The 20,916-nt window shown below is 48.1% G+C and overlaps 1 protein-coding gene across 1 annotated transcript in view; it reads left to right on the forward strand.

The window, feature by feature from the left end:
* LOC144942432 (scavenger receptor cysteine-rich domain-containing protein DMBT1-like) overlaps window positions 1-20,916 on the forward strand; it is a gene marked incomplete at its 3' end in the record, with an annotated part of 174,666 nt that overhangs the window by 22,299 nt on the left and 131,451 nt on the right. The window contains exons 6-11 of the mRNA XM_078869304.1: window positions 9,816-10,142; window positions 11,331-11,636; window positions 15,889-16,203; window positions 16,335-16,337; window positions 17,882-18,178; window positions 19,478-19,810. Of these exons, the coding sequence (XP_078725430.1) occupies window positions 9,816-10,142; window positions 11,331-11,636; window positions 15,889-16,203; window positions 16,335-16,337; window positions 17,882-18,178; window positions 19,478-19,810 (1,581 nt within the window). The remainder of the gene's footprint in view (window positions 1-9,815; window positions 10,143-11,330; window positions 11,637-15,888; window positions 16,204-16,334; window positions 16,338-17,881; window positions 18,179-19,477; window positions 19,811-20,916) is intronic.

Below are 20,916 nucleotides of genomic sequence, written 5' to 3' on the forward strand. Positions count from 1 at the left end.
AATCATTGGAAGGACGTAATAAACCATTTCGATACACATTAGGGTGAGTTGAATAATACATAGTGTTATATTAAAATGTATAAAGTATAGGGTGGTTTACAGCAATACAGTATATAATTTAATGTTGGGTTTATCTATGGCAGTATATAGTACTGTATATGCTAAGAGAATAAAGTTTAGATGGAAGTATATTATATACTTCTTACGACGTAGAATTGTAATTTTATTATTTGTTGTTAGTAACTCAGCTTATTGTAGAGTATAGTAAGTATCAGTTTATATTTTAGTTTTTTTTTATGTAGTTTTCACTTCGGTTTTCTACGTGGTTGTTTGGTAAATGCAGCTACATATCACTAACATTCCTGTCCTTTATTAACGCTGTTCCTTGCGCCCCCCCGTGGTGCTGTTGATCCTGCATAATGCATGGGCATAATGGGACTTTGAAACCCCTCCGCCCACCCCCTACGCATTGTCCATTGGTATGCTAAATTCCTCTTCATATGCACATTCTTTTGTTAAGGCGCTCCTCCTCGCTACACCTATATAAGCTCCTAGCTTGATAATGTTCTCATTCTTCGCCTGAGGACGGCTGCTTGCGTTGTGGCCGAAACGTCGTGAGAATTGTTTTATTATGTTTTATTTTATTATTTTATTACTTCCCTTCTACGTGACTTTACCGAAAGAACCAAGAAGATGAATCCCTGCAGTCACGAAAGCTTTAAATCGATCTTTATCAGAGTTGCTTCTTTTTGTTTGCTTTTTTGACTACTTGTGTTGTGGTCATTGCAAACATGATGTCTTGAATAAAGGTGTCAGTTTTGTAACAGTTAAAAGGGTAAAAACCTACTATTGTAATTATCATGTATATATGTTGACCTTCTTTGACACCGTAGGGAGTTAACCGTGATACTCATTCTTATAATAATAATAATAGTTGGATTCTGACCAAATAACACCCGATTTCATCACATCTCGGACTCTTATGTGCAAGATTGAGGCTGGATGGATAGTGCTTGTATGGGTGAGCACATGCATTCTACAGGCGGTACAGGTTATTGCGGGGGGCTACGATGTGCAGGGAAGCAGAAAGTAAGTACAGACAAATCCACTTGTATTGTACAATACTCCCACGTCTATGCTCACTGCCCTCACAAATCCACAACGAATCACGACCCCGACACGATGTCGGGATGCACTTGTCCAGCAGTGGATAGATAACCGGGGCTGTTCATGGCCTATACATACCGTGCTTTGTGTTGAGATCTCTGAAAATGTGGTGGATCGTACACACGAGCAACGCCTATACGTTTCGAATGTGCTAAAGGACACAGTGCATGCCTATTGTTGTTGTTTTTATTCACAGACAGAGCTCCGTCAACCCGCACCTTTGTTCCACCGATCCCGTCACAGTTGCTGCTGACAGTAAATGTGACAGAATAAAATTTCCCAAGTGTATCATCATCATAACCTTAACGAACCCTAATAACACCAAAACAACGTTAATTATCTGCTTCTCCTGACATAGCGTTAAACGAATAGTTGACAGAGGTAAACGGCAAAGCACAGGGCAGCATAGTACATCCAACAGATCACACACCAAGGTGACATCATTGACACAGGAACAACTGAACATACGACCTCTGGAATAGAAAATAAATTGGTACTGTATTAAGGTATGATAGGCACTAGCCCATGCCCAGCAATATTGTTAAATATATTTTCTTTTCTTAAACATAATATCATAGCCGTCTCTAGGCTTGCGGCAAATCGGGCGACCGCCCCGGGCCCCAAACTTTGGAGGGCATTTCAGGGGTCGGGGGGCCCACAGTGTGATTTACTCCGGGCCCCGCACCCCCCTATGGACTATCGTTTTACCCGCACCTCGGCCGTGAAGTCTACTAAAAATATCCGTGCCGAAAACCGGAGGCTTAGCTATAAGCAACAAGGCGCCGGCAATGACGGTGTTGGTAGTAGACTCGAGTGATTGGTTTGTGTAAAAACAGTCACTGCCTTGGCATGGGTGCTTCACACCTGCACTGCAAGCGACAGTCAATCAGCTCGAGGGCGAGTTCTACACCTGCCCTTTGTTCACAAAACCAACCATTCTCTCGGCAGAAAATAAAACACTCAACACATTTTTCGATTTAAAGCTTTCGTGACTGCAGGGATTCATCTTCTTGGTTCTTTCGGTAAAGTCACGTAGAAGGGAAGTAATAAAATAATACAAATAAAACATAATAAAATAATTATCACGACGTTTCGGCCACAACGCAAGCAGCCGTCCTCTCTCTCCCCCTGTGTCTGCCCCCTACCTCCCCCCCATTGTCTGCTCCGACATTAGCGCTGGTTGACCGGCTGCCCCGCCCATGCTGTCTGCGCTGCACAAGCTCACCTCCTCCTCCCAACTCCCCCTTTGTTTTGCTCCTGCATTAGCGTGTGGCTTGATGCGCAGATCGTTTTGCTCGCGCAGCTTATAATCAGTTGCATTTGGAGGCTTGCTCCCTCTTTTCTCTCCGCCTAATGAAGACCGCTTGTGTTGCGATCGAAACGTCTTGGGTTTTTTTGCTTTTATTATTTTCAATTAATTTTAATTTAAAAAAATAGAATTTTTATGAAATTTTACTCTTTTAAAATCCTTTATGTTAAGTTCACTTGCTTGCTTGCTTGCGCGCTTATGACCGTGCAAATCTTTCGGTCGTTTTTAAAGCCACTTCCCGTGATCCAATCGAGCTGACATTTTGCACACAGACTCGTTGTGCGTGACAATTAATTTTCGTGAAATTTTTTTTCCAAATTTTTACACTTTTTAGGATTTTTTTTAAATATTTAATTACCAATTGCTTAATGGTGGCAGGCAATCATCTGACCTATAGGTGGCAGCCATCTCAAGCCAGAGGACGAAAGGACTCTAGCAGCCACGCATATAAAGGATTTATAGTGAAAAACTTTGTTTTTACGGGTAATTTTTTTTATTTTGATTGTGGGTTTTTTTTGCTTAAAAAATGTTAAAGTTGTTATTTATTTTATAATTTATTATTTTTTCTATCTTCGTGGCTTTAACAAAAGAACCAAGAATATGAACTCCTGCAGTCACGAACGTTTTAAGTCTAAATTTAGAGGAGGGCATATATAAAGTATATACACACGAGAGATAAAGATGTAGCAAGATTAGGGAAATATGACCAACAGACAGGGAGATGAGCTGAGAGAATAGCACTCCAGGTAGTACGAATATGAGCTTAGATTAATTATTTCTCATATTCACTGGCTATTTGTTTATTTATTAGGATCTGAATTTGAGCTGATACGTTGTGTAAGCACCCCTCTTTTATCGTGAATCCCCTGGAGCTTCTCGGGGCCCCTTCAAAGTTGGCTTTGTGTGCTGATGCCTCGCGTCACCACTGCCGCGGTATTATTTTGTTGACGAGTTTGTGTACTCGGCAATGCCCATTGAGCTATTCACTATTTTTCAGAAGTGACCTGATCACACGTGATGATAGCTTATCTAAGTGGCTTATATCATCATCCGGCGTGGAAATGTATAGTAGAAGGCAAATAATCTCAACACATGTTTATAATTGTGGGCCACTACGGGGAGAGAGAACACGTGAACTCCAAATATACTGCAGTGATCGTCAGTGTCTGGGATCGAACCCATGACCTCCAGTGTCGCAGGTGAGGGAGATAACTGCGGGGATTTGTTCACACAATGCAGTTAAAGGTTCTCATAGTTTGAAACTAGTAGCACGCATTGAGTCGTTGTTGAATACTGCATCGTGATATAGTTTGCAAAATACTGAATATAATGAGCGGGTCTGATGTTGTGTTCCACTACCACTTGCCTATGCACCCCGCACATCCAATGGCGGAGCCAGGATTTTCAGGTAGGGGGGGCAACCCCTCCAGCAATGAAAAATGACAGAGGAGTTGTTAGTATGTAATGAGTTGTTAGTAATTAAGGACTTGTCCCTTGCTTTTTATTCGTGGCGTGTGCGGCGATGGCGCAGCCATCGATCGAGGGTCGAATTCGAACCTTGTGTGATCGGCATCGCGCTCGCTGAAAATGTTTGCCTTCAGGAAGTCGTGTACTCTATACGCAACTGCGCACAATTATGCAAGTCACTTATAACTGCTTTGCCGTTACTTATTGCCAATTATGGACTCAGACTATTGTCCTATCATCTCATAGATTCCCTGGCACCTAATCATATGCTACACAGTGGCAGTGGGGGTCGCAAAATGCCGATTTATTACTAATAAACCCCAATGATCCGATCGAAATTAGGGATTTCGATCGGATCATCGGGGGGGCACGTGAACTCCACCCCCCCTCTCCCACTGGCTCCGCAAGGGCGCACATCCACTTGCAAAGGCGCGGAATAGACACACACATATACAGTTGGTGGCCAAGTCTATTTACGCCACCTACCCAGATGTATTAGTCAAAGTTGAACACCCGAGATGACGGCATTCCCCGAGGCATCAGCCCCCGTCGCTTTGGCGTTGTGTGATTCATATTGCGTCGTCGTGGAATGCACGCGTAAAAATAGTGCGACCGGCACGCCTAACACGTTGAGCAACATGGCGTTTGATCACAACCTTGAGCATTTCTTATCGATACTGGGAGAGAGAGCGCGAGGGAGCCTTCGCTAGTTAGGTTGGGGGCGCATCAGCATCCCTCTTGGGTGTCGTTTCGTGAGCCACTGCAACGACCAGGCAGGTGTGTGCGTTAGGACGCGCCGCGTTCAACCAGCTAGGGCCGTCTGCGAATCAGTTCCAGAGTGATTGATGATGGTGGTCGTGGTGATGGTCGCCAGCTGGCGCCGCGCTCTCTTGCTGCTCATCACCTGTCTCCTGGTATCACGTGCGTTAGCAACAGGTAATGTCGCACGCAGGCACGGCGTATGCGCGCGCCCTAAATGTACCTGGGACATGCGTTAAGCACGCCTATTTATCCCGTAGGTGTGTAGATGTGTACGTGTTTGTGTCTTCGTATTTTTTTAAATATGTAAATGTGTGTGGATATTTATTCAGTTTGTGGAGATCGGTAGTGCAGTGGTTAACTCACTGCGCTTTAAACTCGACGACACGAGCTCGATTCCCGCTCAAGGCCAACATCGGTGACAAATATCTGGACCGGTGCTGGACCTCCCCTCTGTCGACTCAGCCTCAAATGAGTACCTGATAAAAGTCTCTCCGCGCCGTGTGGGTCATGGGGGGTATTTGGCCATACTTCACCACCCTTGTCAGTGCGGGTTTTTATAAACAGGGTGGGGCGTACACGTGGAAGCGCATACGTTACCATACAACAAGTGATGTTTACGTACTGAATTCTGCTACACATTGCGTAGCCCCCACAGTCTTTAATACCTATTATGCACGGTGATCGCGCATCCAGCCGCTATTCAGGCTCCATAGCTGATGAGATATGATGAGATCTGGCGATTTGCGGGTGAGTTTGGCCAAAAAGCGCTATACGTGGAAACTGCATCCAAAGGGGCGACGAGATAACCGACCGGACAGCGTTGTGCTGTGTTTTGGGAAAAATCGCTGGTCCCACAATTGCAAGGATGGATGGGTGGAGGGGGTCAACTTATCTCATATGCACGCGCGCACACGTTTAACTGCACCTTAACAGCCTCCATTATCCGTACGATTGAATGATTCAAACCAGATGGTCAAGTTCAGCTTGTGGATGGTGGCGCGTGCTATGGCCGTGTGGAGGTGCTCTACAACGGCACGTGGGGCACAGTGTGCGATGACTTTTGGGATCTCCAGGAGGCCGCGGTCGTGTGCCGCCAGCTGCGTTGCGGCTCCGCTTCCTCGGCCCCGGCGTAGCGCGCTACGGACAGGGCAGTGGCCCGATATGGATGGACAACGTTCAGTGTCTCGGCACCGAATCTCAACTCTCCGCGTGCGGGCAAAACGGCTGGGGGATTCATGACTGTAGCCACGGAGAGGACGCGTCCGTCGTCTGCTCTCAAGGTTCTCGTTGTTGTTGTTTTGCTGAGTGTGCTGAGTGTGCTGAGTGTGCTGAGTGTGCTGAGTGTGCTGAGTGTGCTGAGTGTGCTGAGTGTGCTGAGTGTGCTGAGTGTGCTGAGTGTGCTGTGTGTGCTGAGTGTGCTGAGTGTGCTGTGTGTTGGCTTCATGTGTAGGGAGCGGAAAGTGTAGTAGTTAGCGCGCTGCGCCACGTATCCGGCGATTCGAGTTTGATTCACGCTCACGACCAACAAAAGTGAGGAACATTTGGACCGGTCCTGAGCCTCCCCTAGGTCGACTCAGCCAGGTGCAGTGTGTAAACATCGCCACGAGCGAGACAAAGGCGGCCAGCCGCGGTACTGACCACCCACCCCCTCATGTGCCGCTCCGGCCTTCATCGGTGTTCGCTGACAGCACATGTATATTCTCACCAACGACGCTAATTATGATATTGTATATTTGTTTAAGTAGTGAAACGTGAGGGTTTTTTTTACATTTTATATGGCGTTCGTTTTCAAAACATAGATATTTTACAACCAGATGTTGACTTTATATGCATACTAATTACGCAATTATAATACAGACAGACCTTTCTTAGCGCAACCCCGTAGAACGCTGATTCAATTAGCGCCTACATCTACAGGAACGCATCTTGAGCGCTAAGCGAGGTCTAATAATGCATTGACCAGATGTGCACACTGACCAACACGTGCTTTGTGTGTCTTTCAAATGCCATCACCACTTGGTTTGGAGCAGCTACTGTGACGTCCCCACCAGGTAAGATATTAAATAAACAACATCACTGTTGTTGCTGGCCATAGGCCCAACAGCTTCTAGTGTAAAGCGGTCAGGAACAAACATCACTATTGAGAGCATAGAAAAAAATAATAAACACGCTTCTTGTACAGTAGAGCGACGCTTCACTGCTTTACAGGTGGCCCAAAAGTCAGGACACATGGTAATTATATTTATTTGAAGAAATCACAGAGGGTTATTTAATTTATTTTAACAAATGTTCAAACTGACTTCCATAAACATTCATGCATGATGCATACATTATCTTTCGAAATCAATGAAAGACTTTTTTTAAGATGACAGCTGGCTTCTTTAGCATGAAACAACATTAACTCGTTCATCTTTAAATCTTGACATAAAATTTTCGTGACTGCAGGAGTTCATATTACGACGTTTCGATCACAACACAAGCAATCGTCGTCAGGAGAAAAAATAGCGGGACAGCTGCTGAGGCAGGCGGGGCTAGTGATGTTAAAGTGAGAGATTTTCATGTCAATGTGAGATCGGAGAGCTACCTCCACGATGAGGGCAGGAGGTGGCCACTGTATTGTGAGAGATTAGCAGGTCAATGTAAGATCTCAGAGCCACCGCCACGTCGAGGACACGAGCGACGATGGCTGTGTTTGTGTGAGGCCACCTCAACAGCTTTGGTGGTGCCCTACAGGCTAATCTCTCACCATACAAAGGCCACTGCCCCAGCCTCTGTGGTTGAACCATCTCTAGCTTCACCCACCTACCTTGATGCACCCACCTCAGGCCTAGATAAGACCTTGTTGTCTCATCAGCTTTCTCTCTCTCTCTCTCACCTGAAGACGAGTGCTTGTGTTGCGATCAAAACGTCGTGATGTTTTTATTATTTTTCTATCTACGTGGCTTTACCGAAAGACCCAAAGAATAGTGTGAGACATTTAACCTGTTCATGTAAAACCAGAGAGTTAAAAATCACTACAAACATCAGAAGGTAGGATGTAAACATCGCAGCCAGTTATGGCTTAAACTAGTTAATAACGTCCTTCCAATGATTGCTCAGTTTCTACCCATATTTTTGGTTGCAATTGTGTCTGTGTCTATATATCTGGATGGCTTCATGAACGAATCTTTGTTGATAGCCAGTGGGTTTACAGAGTACCGTCGTCTTGTAGAAATCAATTTCGGGTGAGCCCACCGCATTAAAACAATGATAAGATACGGCAGAGTTATTAGTCCTACCGTGTTTCAGATCTTCCTTATGATCATGAACACGGTCCGAGACATGTCGCTTAGTTTCCCCAATGTAACTACTGCCGCAGACACAGCTTAGTTTGTATACACCGGGGTATTACATGTCAAAGATCGCATCCTTCACAATACAATGGCCACCTCCGCGCCCTCATCGTGGAGGTAACTCTCTGATCTTATATTTACATGCAAATTTCTCACTTTAACATCACTAGCCCCGCCCACCTCGTTTATGACCGTTGGGCTACACCCATTTCAAACCTTTAAAATAGCCTGCCTCAGTAGCTTCCCGCTCTTTTTTCCCCTGATGACAATTGCTTGTGTTGCGATCGAAACGTCGTAGTTTTTTGTAAAAAAAAATTGTTCTACGTGTCTTAACCAAAATATTCCAGACACTCATCCATCAAATTTACCATGGAAGTGGAGAAGGATGGCAAGCTACCATTCTTGGATGTTCTGTTTGAGAGGAGGCCCAATGGCTCTTTGGGACATTCTGTCTACAGGAAAGCCACCCACACAGATTCCTACTTGAAGCCTGATTCCCACCACCACCCGGCTCAAAAGAATTCCCTCATCAAAACACTAAACCATAGGGCCCACTGCATCTCTGACCAACACCACCTGGCCAGTGAATTAAAACATGTACATCTGGCCCTCAAGATGAACGGATACTCAGACCGTGCTATCCGCCAAGCTGTTTCTCCCACCATGCAGAAACAACCTCCTGAAACTCCGATCAAAATCATCACGTTGCCATACATAGCAGGCATTACCAAAAAGATTTCCAAAATTCTAAACAAACACAAGATCCAGGTCCGATTCAATACAGTACACAAAATCCGTGATCTGATCCCATCTGTAAAGGATGTCATTCCTGACTTACATTACCCCGGTGTTTACAAACTGAGTTGTTCCTGTGGCGATTGCTATATCGGGGAGACGAAACGACATATTTCTGACCGAATTCGCGAGCACAAGTCAGATTTGAAACACGGCAGAACGAATTTTTTGGCCGAAGCTGATCATTGTTTCAACACAGCGGGTTCTCATAATATTGTTTTCTCCGATACCAAAGTACTCTGTGAACCTCCCGGATACGACCAAAGATCTGTCCATGAAGCCATCCAGATATACAAACATAGACACAACTTCAACCGAGAGGATGGTTTTAAATTAAGCAATCATTGGAAAGATGTCATCAACCAAGTCAAACTTCAGCTGCCTTATAATTTTACAGCCATATCCATTTCTTCCAGTTTTTTACTCCCAGCCTGATACACCACCATCACTCGTCGTGCAGGCACTGCACTTATGCACAAACTCCCCTCCCCTGACATCACGAAAGAATACAGATGGTTATCTATCGGCTTAACTCATGCTAATCCCGTGCCCAACCGTCCACACGGCCTGCCACATGCCCCCCCCGACCCCTTGACTCCTCCCCCCCCAACACCCCATATAAACACGTTGTCTCGTAATAACTCTCTTCATACGCCTCAGTAATATTGCTGGAGCAGTCAACACCTGATGACGGTTGCTTGTGTTGCTTCTGAAACGTCGTGATTTAATGTATTTGTTTTCATTTTAATTCATATTATATTTTTTACCTACGTGACTTTACCGAAAAAAACAAAGAGTATTTACCGAAAGACCCAAAGAATATCGATAATCTTTAGTAAAAAAAAATCCCCCTTTTTTAAATGTCATCTGACAAGGAAAAATACACATGTATATGAACAATGATAATAGATAAACAATGAACTTAAAGAATCAATTATTACAATGTTGTTGATCAAACTTTTGATTGGTGGGGGTGCGGGTAGATGTCCAGGTGCGCCTGGTAGGTGGCGGCACGTGCCACGGCCGGGTGGAGGTGCAATACCGCGGCGCGTGGGGCACGGTGTGCGACGACTTTTGGGAGCTGCAGGATGCCGAGGTGGTCTGCCATCAGCTGGGCTGCGGCTTTGCTGTGTCCGCACCGGGAAATGCTCAGTACGGAGCGGGCAGCGGCCAGATCTGGATGGACAACGTGCAGTGCAACGGTTCTGAATCTCAACTCTCGCAGTGCAGACAAAACGGCTGGGGCACGCACGACTGCAGCCATGTGGAAGATGCTTCCGTCGTTTGCTCACAAGGTTGCCTGTGCGCGCGTGCGTGTGTATATATTAGTGCGCGTGATTGATTAACTTCAGCGTGAGAGTGAGAGTGGCGATATTTGAGACAGTCCTGGGCCTCGCCTAGGTTGAGTCGGCCTTAAGTGAATACCTGATGCGTTGTGGAGGGAAATTGGCGTGGGGTTAACCACCTACCCCCTCGTGTGCCGTGCCAGCCTTGATAGGTCGTCGCTAACAGTACTTGCCCCAAGTCTGAAACATCTATACGGTAGATCATTGGATTTGGGAGTGGTGGCATAATGGCGAGCAGCGGTATAATATCGGGAAGTGGAGAGATTGGCACTTTGTGGTTTCACTGCCACTCTGATCCCGGCCACCTGTGTTCGAGGCCGAGGCAGCTCTACGAATGTTGAGAGATAAGCATGGATTTGCTGTAGCTGAGGGCAACCAAAGATGTTCAGTTATGACTCTGGAGACGTGGATATAAACGTGGATATAAATTCTCGCCTCTCTCTGCCGAGCGGTGGCGCAGGTTCAGATATAATGAATCTGTAACGTATCATATATGCTATCTAGTTAGTGAATATCAGTTAGACTGTACATCAATTCACAAGATAAACTCGGCAATCTTAACCGTGTGTGATTTGTCTTTCTTAACATGTCGGCCATTGGTGACTGGAACAGCCCCTACTGCAATCCCATCTGGTAAGGAAGCTCACGTTTGACTCACTGCAGTTCATTTATAAGTACGGACTCTTTCAGAACAATACTTCGCTGTTGTAGATCACCCAGTCTCTGTCATGACATTATCTATCAGGTTTCATTCCAGTGCCACTATAGATTATGGTCCAGGTACCGTTTACATGGCTGGACACATGATCATAAGTTTTGGCAGTGCAGAGTATGGTCGAGATTACACTCAACAAGAGTCGCGTTCTGAGATTTTGTTGTTGCTGCTTTTTGCAGTTGCATCAAAGGCGTGATATTGGCATCGTGTTATGAGACAACGAATCCATTGGGAAGCCCACAGAGCAGCGTGACTCGCTGACATTGCGAATCACACCTTCAATGTTAACACCCAAAGACAACTCTGCCCTATAACAAGGCTGCATGATGCTCATCAATGAGCTATGCGACCCACATCAATATATATGCTTTGTAAATGTATATCTTTTAAGCAATGCAAATTGAAAGTCATGGTATCTGTTGTTCCAGTTGTTGAAGTCCGCCTGGCTGGTGGAGGCAACGCGTGCCAGGGCCGCGTGGAGGTGCTCTACGGAAGGTCTTGGGGCACGGTGTGCGACGACGTTTGGGACCTGCAGGATGCCGAGGTGGTCTGCCATCAGCTGGGCTGCGGCTCTGCTGTGTCCGCTCTGGGAAACGCTTTCTACGGAGCGGGCAGCGGCCAGATCTGGATGGACAACGTGCAGTGCTCCGGCTCCGAGTCTCAACTCTCGCAGTGCAGACACAACGGCTGGGGCACTCACGACTGCAGCCACGTCGAAGATGCTTCCGTCATCTGCTCACGAGGTGTTGCGTTTGCTGTGGCTATTATTTTAATTATGGTGCATCTTTGCATCATGGCGCCTCGTAAAAGGTGTCCCTGCACGTGTGCCAGCAAGCTGGTACCATCCCGTTTATAGGGATGGGGTGGCTTGCAATTCGCAACAATTTAATAAAACTGCCATCAATGGAGTGACATGAAGCCTTATTGGCTTTCCCAGTCCACCGAGTGATCAGATTTTTTATTAAAGTAAACACTGCTTTGTCTGCCCACTGGTATACCACAATTGCAATGAAGGATAACTTATAGCCCTCTCTATGCCTCACTGAGCATGGGACTTGTTCAGACTTCACCACGCTCGTCAGTACGATTAACATGGTGAAAACATTTTAGTCGCGATGTTTTGACCTAGGTCAGAGGTCGTAGAGCATCGTCATCTTTTATTATTTAATGCCATAGGGTATAAGGTTACTTACGCTTGAAACGGTGCCCGTTTTGCGTGGGACGGCATCTGACAGCGCATCGCGACAGGCCACGGAACAAAAAACAACACACTTAGAGGCCACAGAGGAGGAAGTGCTAGGAATGTTAATGGTCGGTTGAAGGTTTCCTGACACCAAGGGGAAACCCCACAACTAGTGTCACCCGTGCAAGGTGCACACTCTAAGAGAAAGAGCCCCCATATTGCCTTAAACCTCCGATGTCCCGCACCTCCAATTATTATGGTTGGCTACGTATGGTGCGAAAGAAATTCAACATACATACAACAGACTGTTGGGGCAAGTGCAGTTAGCGTTTAGCACCTACAAAGACCGGCATGGCACACGAGCGGGGTGGGAGGCCAACACAAGGCCCGGCCGCTTTTGTCTTCCCAGTGTTGATGTTTTACACATCGCACCATTTCTAGCCAAGTCGACCTAGAGGTGGCCTGAAACCGCGGTTCAAATATTCGCGAGCGGGAAATTAAAATCCGTTCACTGGGTTCGTAGCGCAGTGCGCGGACTGCTGCACTTCCGTTACCATCCCACACACACAACCCTCCAACACTCATGTGACTCTGCATAAAATTGCAATGGTCTCAATCATTCCCTTAACCAATCGTCTAGCCCAAGTCCAGATCCTTGATGCCCTCGCAGGCGGTGCTGTGTGTGCTACCTTACTCAAAGTCTTCAAAAACACCGGTCGCATTACACGTGCGTCACCCACGAGAAAACAACCCCGCTGTGGCAGCTCAGTTGGCTCGGCCGCTGTGCACACGGCCGCTGTGCACACGGCCGCTGTGCACACGGCCGCTGTGCACACGGCCGCTGTGCACACGGCCGCTGTGCACACGGCCGCTGTGCACACGGCCGCTGTGCACACGGCCGCTGTGCACACGGCCGCTGTGCACACGGCCGCTGTGCACACGGCCGCTGTGCACACGGCCGCTGTGCACACGGCCGCTGTGCACACGGCCGCTGTGCACACGGCCGCTGTGCACACGGCCGCTGTGCACACGGCCGCTGTGCACACGGCCGCTGTGCACACGGCCGCTGTGCACACGGCCGCTGTGCACACGGCCGCTGTGCACACGGCCGCTGTGCACACGGCCGCTGTGCACACGGCCGCTGTGCACACGGCCGCTGTGCACACGGCCGCTGTGCACACGGCCGCTGTGCACACGGCCGCTGTGCACACGGCCGCTGTGCACACGGCCGCTGTGCACACGGCCGCTGTGCACACGGCCGCTGTGCACACGGCCGCTGTGCACACGGCCGCTGTGCACACGGCCGCTGTGCACACGGCCGCTGTGCACACGGCCGCTGTGCACACGGCCGCTGTGCACACGGCCGCTGTGCACACGGCCGCTGTGCACACGGCCGCTGTGCACACGGCCGCTGTGCACACGGCCGCTGTGCACACGGCCGCTGTGCACACGGCCGCTGTGCACACGGCCGCTGTGCACACGGCCGCTGTGCACACGGCCGCTGTGCACACGGCCGCTGTGCACACGGCCGCTGTGCACACGGCCGCTGTGCACACGGCCGCTGTGCACACGGCCGCTGTGCACACGGCCGCTGTGCACACGGCCGCTGTGCACACGGCCGCTGTGCACACGGCCGCTGTGCACACGGCCGCTGTGCACACGGCCGCTGTGCACACGGCCGCTGTGCACACGGCCGCTGTGCACACGGCCGCTGTGCACACGGCCGCTGTGCACACGGCCGCTGTGCACACGGCCGCTGTGCACACGGCCGCTGTGCACACGGCCGCTGTGCACACGGCCGCTGTGCACACGGCCGCTGTGCACACGGCCGCTGTGCACACGGCCGCTGTGCACACGGCCGCTGTGCACACGGCCGCTGTGCACACGGCCGCTGTGCACACGGCCGCTGTGCACACGGCCGCTGTGCACACGGCCGCTGTGCACACGGCCGCTGTGCACACGGCCGCTGTGCACACGGCCGCTGTGCACACGGCCGCTGTGCACACGGCCGCTGTGCACACGGCCGCTGTGCACACGGCCGCTGTGCACACGGCCGCTGTGCACACGGCCGCTGTGCACACGGCCGCTGTGCACACGGCCGCTGTGCACACGGCCGCTGTGCACACGGCCGCTGTGCACACGGCCGCTGTGCACACGGCCGCTGTGCACACGGCCGCTGTGCACACGGCCGCTGTGCACACGGCCGCTGTGCACACGGCCGCTGTGCACACGGCCGCTGTGCACACGGCCGCTGTGCACACGGCCGCTGTGCACACGGCCGCTGTGCACACGGCCGCTGTGCACACGGCCGCTGTGCACACGGCCGCTGTGCACACGGCCGCTGTGCACACGGCCGCTGTGCACACGGCCGCTGTGCACACGGCCGCTGTGCACACGGCCGCTGTGCACACGGCCGCTGTGCACACGGCCGCTGTGCACACGGCCGCTGTGCACACGGCCGCTGTGCACACGGCCGCTGTGCACACGGCCGCTGTGCACACGGCCGCTGTGCACACGGCCGCTGTGCACACGGCCGCTGTGCACACGGCCGCTGTGCACACGGCCGCTGTGCACAGCGCCGCTGTGCACAGGGCCGCTGTGCACAGGGCCGCTGTGCACACGGCCGCTGTGCACACGGCCGCTGTGCACACGGCCGCTGTGCACAGCGCCGCTGTGCACACGGCCGCTGTGCACACGGCCGCTGTGCACACGGCCGCTGTGCACCCAGTCGCCTCTCTGGGGGTGGTCCACATGGTCTCACGTGGGCCATGACCTCTAGCTCCAGGTAATGCTCACTCCTTTTGCACGTATCGCCACCTGCGCTCTCCTTTGTACCGAGGTCTGTCTCGGGCTTCTATTTTTTATTTTATTTTACTAGGTAAGACCCACTGAGATATATATTTCTTTTTTTCCGAAGCGACCTGGCCACAAATGATAGCTCAACGAAGTGGCCTATCATGTGGAAATGTATAGCATCCAAATACTCTGAACGCATGTTTATAAATGTGGAGGGAAAACCTGGAGGACTTGTAGAAAAATCCATGCGACGACAGGGAGAGAGGCAACGAAAACTCTAAATATATAGGTGCCAGGGTCAGGATCGAACCCAGAATCTCCTGTACACCAGGCAATATAGTTAACATCGCCACTGCGGTATGTGCATGAGGTAGCTACCTACCCCATGCAATTTGCCCTCGTACCCTTGTGTTTTCCCTCTAGCAACGATGAAAATCGCTCACGTGGTGTGAACTAAATGAGTGACTGAAAATATTAGAAAAAGAGACAAGTTTGTCACGTGTAAGAATCATAATTGCATGATGTAAAATCAAACGTGCAACCTTGCATCAAGTCACCATTGGGCACGTGTGCTCATCGTAAGTGTTTTTCCGGTTGTAGCGAAAGTTAAATGGTCAAATATCTGTTTGCAGAACTCTCATGCAAAAGTGCAATCTGCCGGAGTCGTTAATAAAGTATCAGTTAAAAATCTAATCATGCATTGGTCATTTGGAAACGAGCAGAACGCATTGTGTACATCTTTGAATTCTACACTGCGACGAAGTTTCGGAAAATAATTTAATCACGGCGTCTGATTTTGGAATCATTGGTAAATGCCATTATTTGATGATGATACACAAATGGAACATATTAAACTCTCCAGCAGTCTGTGTTCACCACACAGAACAGAACTGTCGAACATATAACGACTCAGTTCCCCGATTCACAAGATGAAGGAAGAGGCACCATCACAGGGATACACTCCGCTACTCTTATGGTGATCGCTGTAACGTTAGTGTGTGTTTTTGTTTCTTCAGGCGTTGAAGTCCGCCTGGCTGGTGGAGGAAACGCGTGCCAGGGCCGCGTGGAGGTGCTCTACGGAAGGTCTTGGGGCACGGTGTGCGATGACGTTTGGGACCTGCGGGATGCCGAGGTGGTCTGCCGTCAGCTGGGCTGTGGCTCTGCTGTGTCTGCTGTGGGGAACGCTTTCTACGGAGTGGGCAGTGGCCGGATCTGGATGGACAACGTGCAGTGCAACGGTTCCGAGTCTCAACTCTCGCAGTGCAGACAAAACGGCTGGGGCACTCACGACTGCAGCCATGTGGAAGATGCTTCCGTCATCTGCTCACGAGGTGTTGCGATTGCCGTGGACAATGAGATATTTTTGCACAAGTCTTGTAAAATGTATTTTTTGTATTTGTGTGAAACCATAAGAAGCCTCATAGAAATTAAAATCCACCACCTGGACCACTATTTGCATTAGATAGTTTCTAGAATACGGTCTACCTAATACGGTCTGCCAACTGTTAACTTCATCTTGGAGATTATACTAATTTAGAGTCTTTGTCAATCTACTGCTGGATGAATGTCTTCCCCATGCCGTGTGGGTCGTGTAGGTGGTTTGACCATACTTCATAGATTACTACAGGCAGACCTCGCTGAACGTAGGCGTTATGCTCCTGGAAAATACCGTTTTGGGCAAACTGCATTTGACAAATTATAGACATGGTCAAAATAGGGTTGTGTTCCTGGGTCCGAAATTATCACCCTCTCCCTCTTTGTTTAAATGTCTCTACATGATTTCCACCGTTGTTATTGTACTAAATGATGCTGAATTGCTCTACATTGATTGTGTGCGCACTCTTTATTTTCAACTTCACCTTGGCACAAAACCCCCATTTCCATTACTCTTCCTGCACCGGGGCACTCACGCTCAGCACTTGCTCCTGACACTGTCACTTGAATGTTAACGATTCACCATCGAGGCGTCCACCTAACCTCCTCAACATCTGGACGGCTAAATGGATGTGGCAATTGAAAACTAATTTCTTTAACAACTGCTATTAGTGTTTAGTTTGTTGCCCAACCCCCGCACCTCCGATTAGCACGGTTAGCTACGTACGGTGCGATAGAAGTTCAACATGCATACATATATACAATGTGTGAACATTTGCGTTGTGCAATTGTGCGTGTTGAATGTGTTACATTGTCACACTAAAACACGTACACAGAACATACATGGTTCATAAATAGTTCTCAGTCGATCCACTCACAACTTCCAACGGATGCAGCACCCTCGTGGCACTACTTTTCGACGCGGAGATGAGAATCTTAGCAGCGTTAAACCGTGTACAGCCTAAGCATCACCCGCGTGTTCCGGACAACAGACCTCATTAGGTAAACTGTGTACAGCCGAAACACGCATTCCATGAACCCGCGTTGGGAAAGATTTTCCTATACATAATAAAAAAAATCTCCTTATTAAATACTTTTTGGTTCTTTCGGTAAAGCCTGAAGGTTTGCAGAGTACCTTGGTCTCGGAAAAAAAACTATATCATGAGAGCCCACTGCATCTCTCCTCCCTGGCTCCTCCTCCACTCTTACCTTATATAATCGCTTGTCACAAACAGCTCTCTTTGCCCACTACAGTGTTTTTTTGTTTCTTGCTGTGGTTGTCCCACCTGATGACGGACGCTTGTGTTGCTTCCGAAACGTCGTGATTAAATTTGATTATTTCTATTTTTATTTTTATTTGTATTCTTATTTTTTATTTTATTTTATTTTTTCACCTACCTGACTTTACCGAAAGAACCAAAGAGTATGGATCCTTGCAGTCACGAAAACTTCAAATATCCTCATTAAAGTATAATTACCGAAATGTTATTTGTTTCTTATATCCGTCAATCCACAACTTGTGGTATTACCACAAGCATGACACATTGGAGGCTTATATTCGTTTCCAGGCATCTTGTGTTCAGTGTGGACCGTTGGAAACATATGTGTGTGTGTTTTTTTCTTCAGGCGTTGAAGTCCGCTTGGTTGACGGAGGCAACGCATGCCAGGGCCGCGTGGAGGTGCTCTACAGAAAGTTCTGGGGCACGGTGTGCGACGACTTTTGGGACCTGCAGGATGCCGAGGTGGTCTGCCGTCAGCTGGGCTGTGGCTCTGCTGTGTCTGCTGTGGGAAACGCTTTCTACGGAGTGGGCAGTGGCCAGATCTGGATGGACAACGTGCAGTGCAACGGTTCCGAGTCTCAACTCTCGCAGTGCAGACAAAACGGCTGGGGCACTCACGACTGCAGCCATGTGGAAGATGCTTCCGTCATCTGCTCACGAGGTGTTGCGATTGTCGTGGACAATGAGTTATTTTTGCACAAGTCTTGTAAAATTTATTTTTTGTATTTGTGTGAAACCATAAGAAGCCTCATATAAATTAAAATCCACCACCTGGACCACTATTTGCATTAGATAGTTTCTAGAATACTGTCAACCTAATACGGTCTGCCAACTGTTAACTTCATCTTGGAGATTATACTAATTTAGAGTCTTTGTCAATCTACTGCTGGATGAATGTCTTCCCCATGCCGTGTGGGTCGTGTAGGTGGTTTTACCATACTTCATAGATTACTACAGGCAGACCTCGCTGAACGTAGGCGTTATGCTCCTGGAAAATACCGTTTTGGGCAAAACTGCATTTGTCAAATTATAGGCATGGTCAAAATAGGGTTGTGTTCCTGGGTCCGAAATTATCACCCTCTCCCTCTTTGTTTAAATGTCTCTACATGATTTCCACCGTTGTTATTGTACTAAATGATGCTGAATTGCTCTACATTGATTGTGTGCGCACTCTTTATTTTCAGCTTCACCTTGACACAAAACCCCCATTTCCATTACTCTTCCTGCACCGGGGCACTCACGCTCAGCACTTGCTCCTGACACTGTCACTTGAATGTTAACGATTCACCATCGAGGCGTCCACCTAACCTCCTCAACATCTGGAAGGCTAAATGGATGTAGCAATTGAAAACTAATTTCTTTAACAACTGCTTTTAGTGTTTAGTTTGTTGCCCAACCCCCGCACCTCCGATTAGCACGGTTAGCTACGTACGGTGCGATAGAAGTTCAACATGGATACATATATACAATGTGTGAACATTTGCGTCGTGCAATTGTGCGTGTTGAGTGTGTTACATTGTTACACTAAAACACGTACACAGAACATACATGGTTCATAAATAGTTCTCAGTCGATCCACTCACAACTTCCAACGGATGCAGCACCCTCGTGGCACTACTTTTCAACGCGGAGATGAGAATCTTAGCAGCGTGAAACAGCATACAGCCTAAACATCACCCGCGTGTTCCGGACAACAGACCTCATTAGGTAAACTGTGTTCAGCCGAAACACGCATTCCATGAACCCGCGTTGGAAGAGATTTTCCTATACATAATTCAAAAATGTCCTTATTAAAGTATGATTACCGACATGTTATTTGCTTATTTTATCCTTCAATCCACACCTTGTGGAATTACCACAAGCACGACACCTTGAAGGCTTATATTAGTTTCCAGGCATATTGTGTTCAATGTGGTCCGTTGGAAACATGTGTGTGTTTTTGTTTCTTCAGGCGTTGAAGTCCGCCTGGTTGGCGGAGGCAACGCATGCCAGGGCCGCGTGGAGGTGCTCTACAAAAAATTCTGGGGCACGGTGTGCGACGACTTTTGGGAGCTGCAGGATGCCGAGGTGGTCTGCCGTCAGCTGGGCTGTGGCTCCGCCGTGTCAGCTCCGGGAAATGCTCGGTACGGAGCGGGCAGCGGCCGGATCTGGATGGACAACGTGCAGTGCAACGGTTCTGAATCTCAACTCTCGCAGTGCAGACAAAACGGCTGGGGCACTCACGACTGCAGCCATGTGGAAGATGCTTCCGTCGTCTGCTCACTCGGTATTGATCTTCAATTATGTATTTATGTTCACAATCCATAAGAAACTGCCATTTAAAACTCAATTTGTCGACAAAATAATAGTCATGCAGTGGTCACAAAAAATAAAGTTGCAAGCCTTTATTCATAATAACGTTTGTTGGGTTAGATCGCGTTAATAAAATAAAGTCCTTAACCCACCCGACATTGCCAATTAGTCAGGTTTGTCAGGTAAACAAAACGTGCCAATTAGTCACTCCTTCAGCACATCGGTGTGTTGGAGAGTAAACCAACATTTACTGTTTTGAGTACGACGTTTAACTGGTGATTACAACCAGCTTAATCAGGCAATTTGGCAGAATTGTGAAGACTTCTTCCTGCTTCCGGTCTTAAATAGAGCAATATAATGTCATCAATCAGGTGGAAAAAATAGGTCGCGAAAGCCTACGTGCTAAAGCTTGCTAGCCTTCAGTTTAAATGTCACATTTATTCAGCCGGTATTTACATATAAATGGATCATACTTGCATAATTAATGTTCATTGCATACACAACATTTTATATATTGTTTACTGCATTGATATTTTATTGCCTTAATCATACCCATGGCATTAAGGTTGACCCATAGGATAATGTTATTTAACATTGAGGCCACTCCTTCACCTGAGCAATGGATGCGCATCAATGAAGGCAAATATTTCCACAATGCAACGGGATGATGTTCTCAATGTTCGTGCGAATTATTAACACAAGCTTGTGTGTGCGTGTCGTTTTCAAATGGCTTACATCATCGACATCATCCGGAGCAGCTCTTCGCACCACTTCCGGTAAAGTCTGAGTAAACGACAGCTATATTCAGGATGTATAGTTGGAATGATTGAAATACCTGCAGTCGAAGAACATTTAAGTATGTAATATTTAGGTTATCCGAATGGCCGGTAACTCAGCACTGTGGAGGGGCAGTGAGGGTTGGTGGATCACACTCGTGTTGCGAAACTTCCTTCCTCTGGGCATCGAGGAGGTGCCATACTCTGGCTTGCTCCGGTTTCCTGCCATATGTATAAACACTAATTCATTCATACTCTTTGGTTCTTTCGGTAAAGTCACGAAGGTAGAAATAAAATAAAATAATTTAATATATCGAGGTTT

This window comes from Lampetra fluviatilis, chromosome 27 (assembly GCF_964198595.1).
Source record: "Lampetra fluviatilis chromosome 27, kcLamFluv1.1, whole genome shotgun sequence".
NCBI lineage: Eukaryota > Metazoa > Chordata > Hyperoartia > Petromyzontiformes > Petromyzontidae > Lampetra > Lampetra fluviatilis.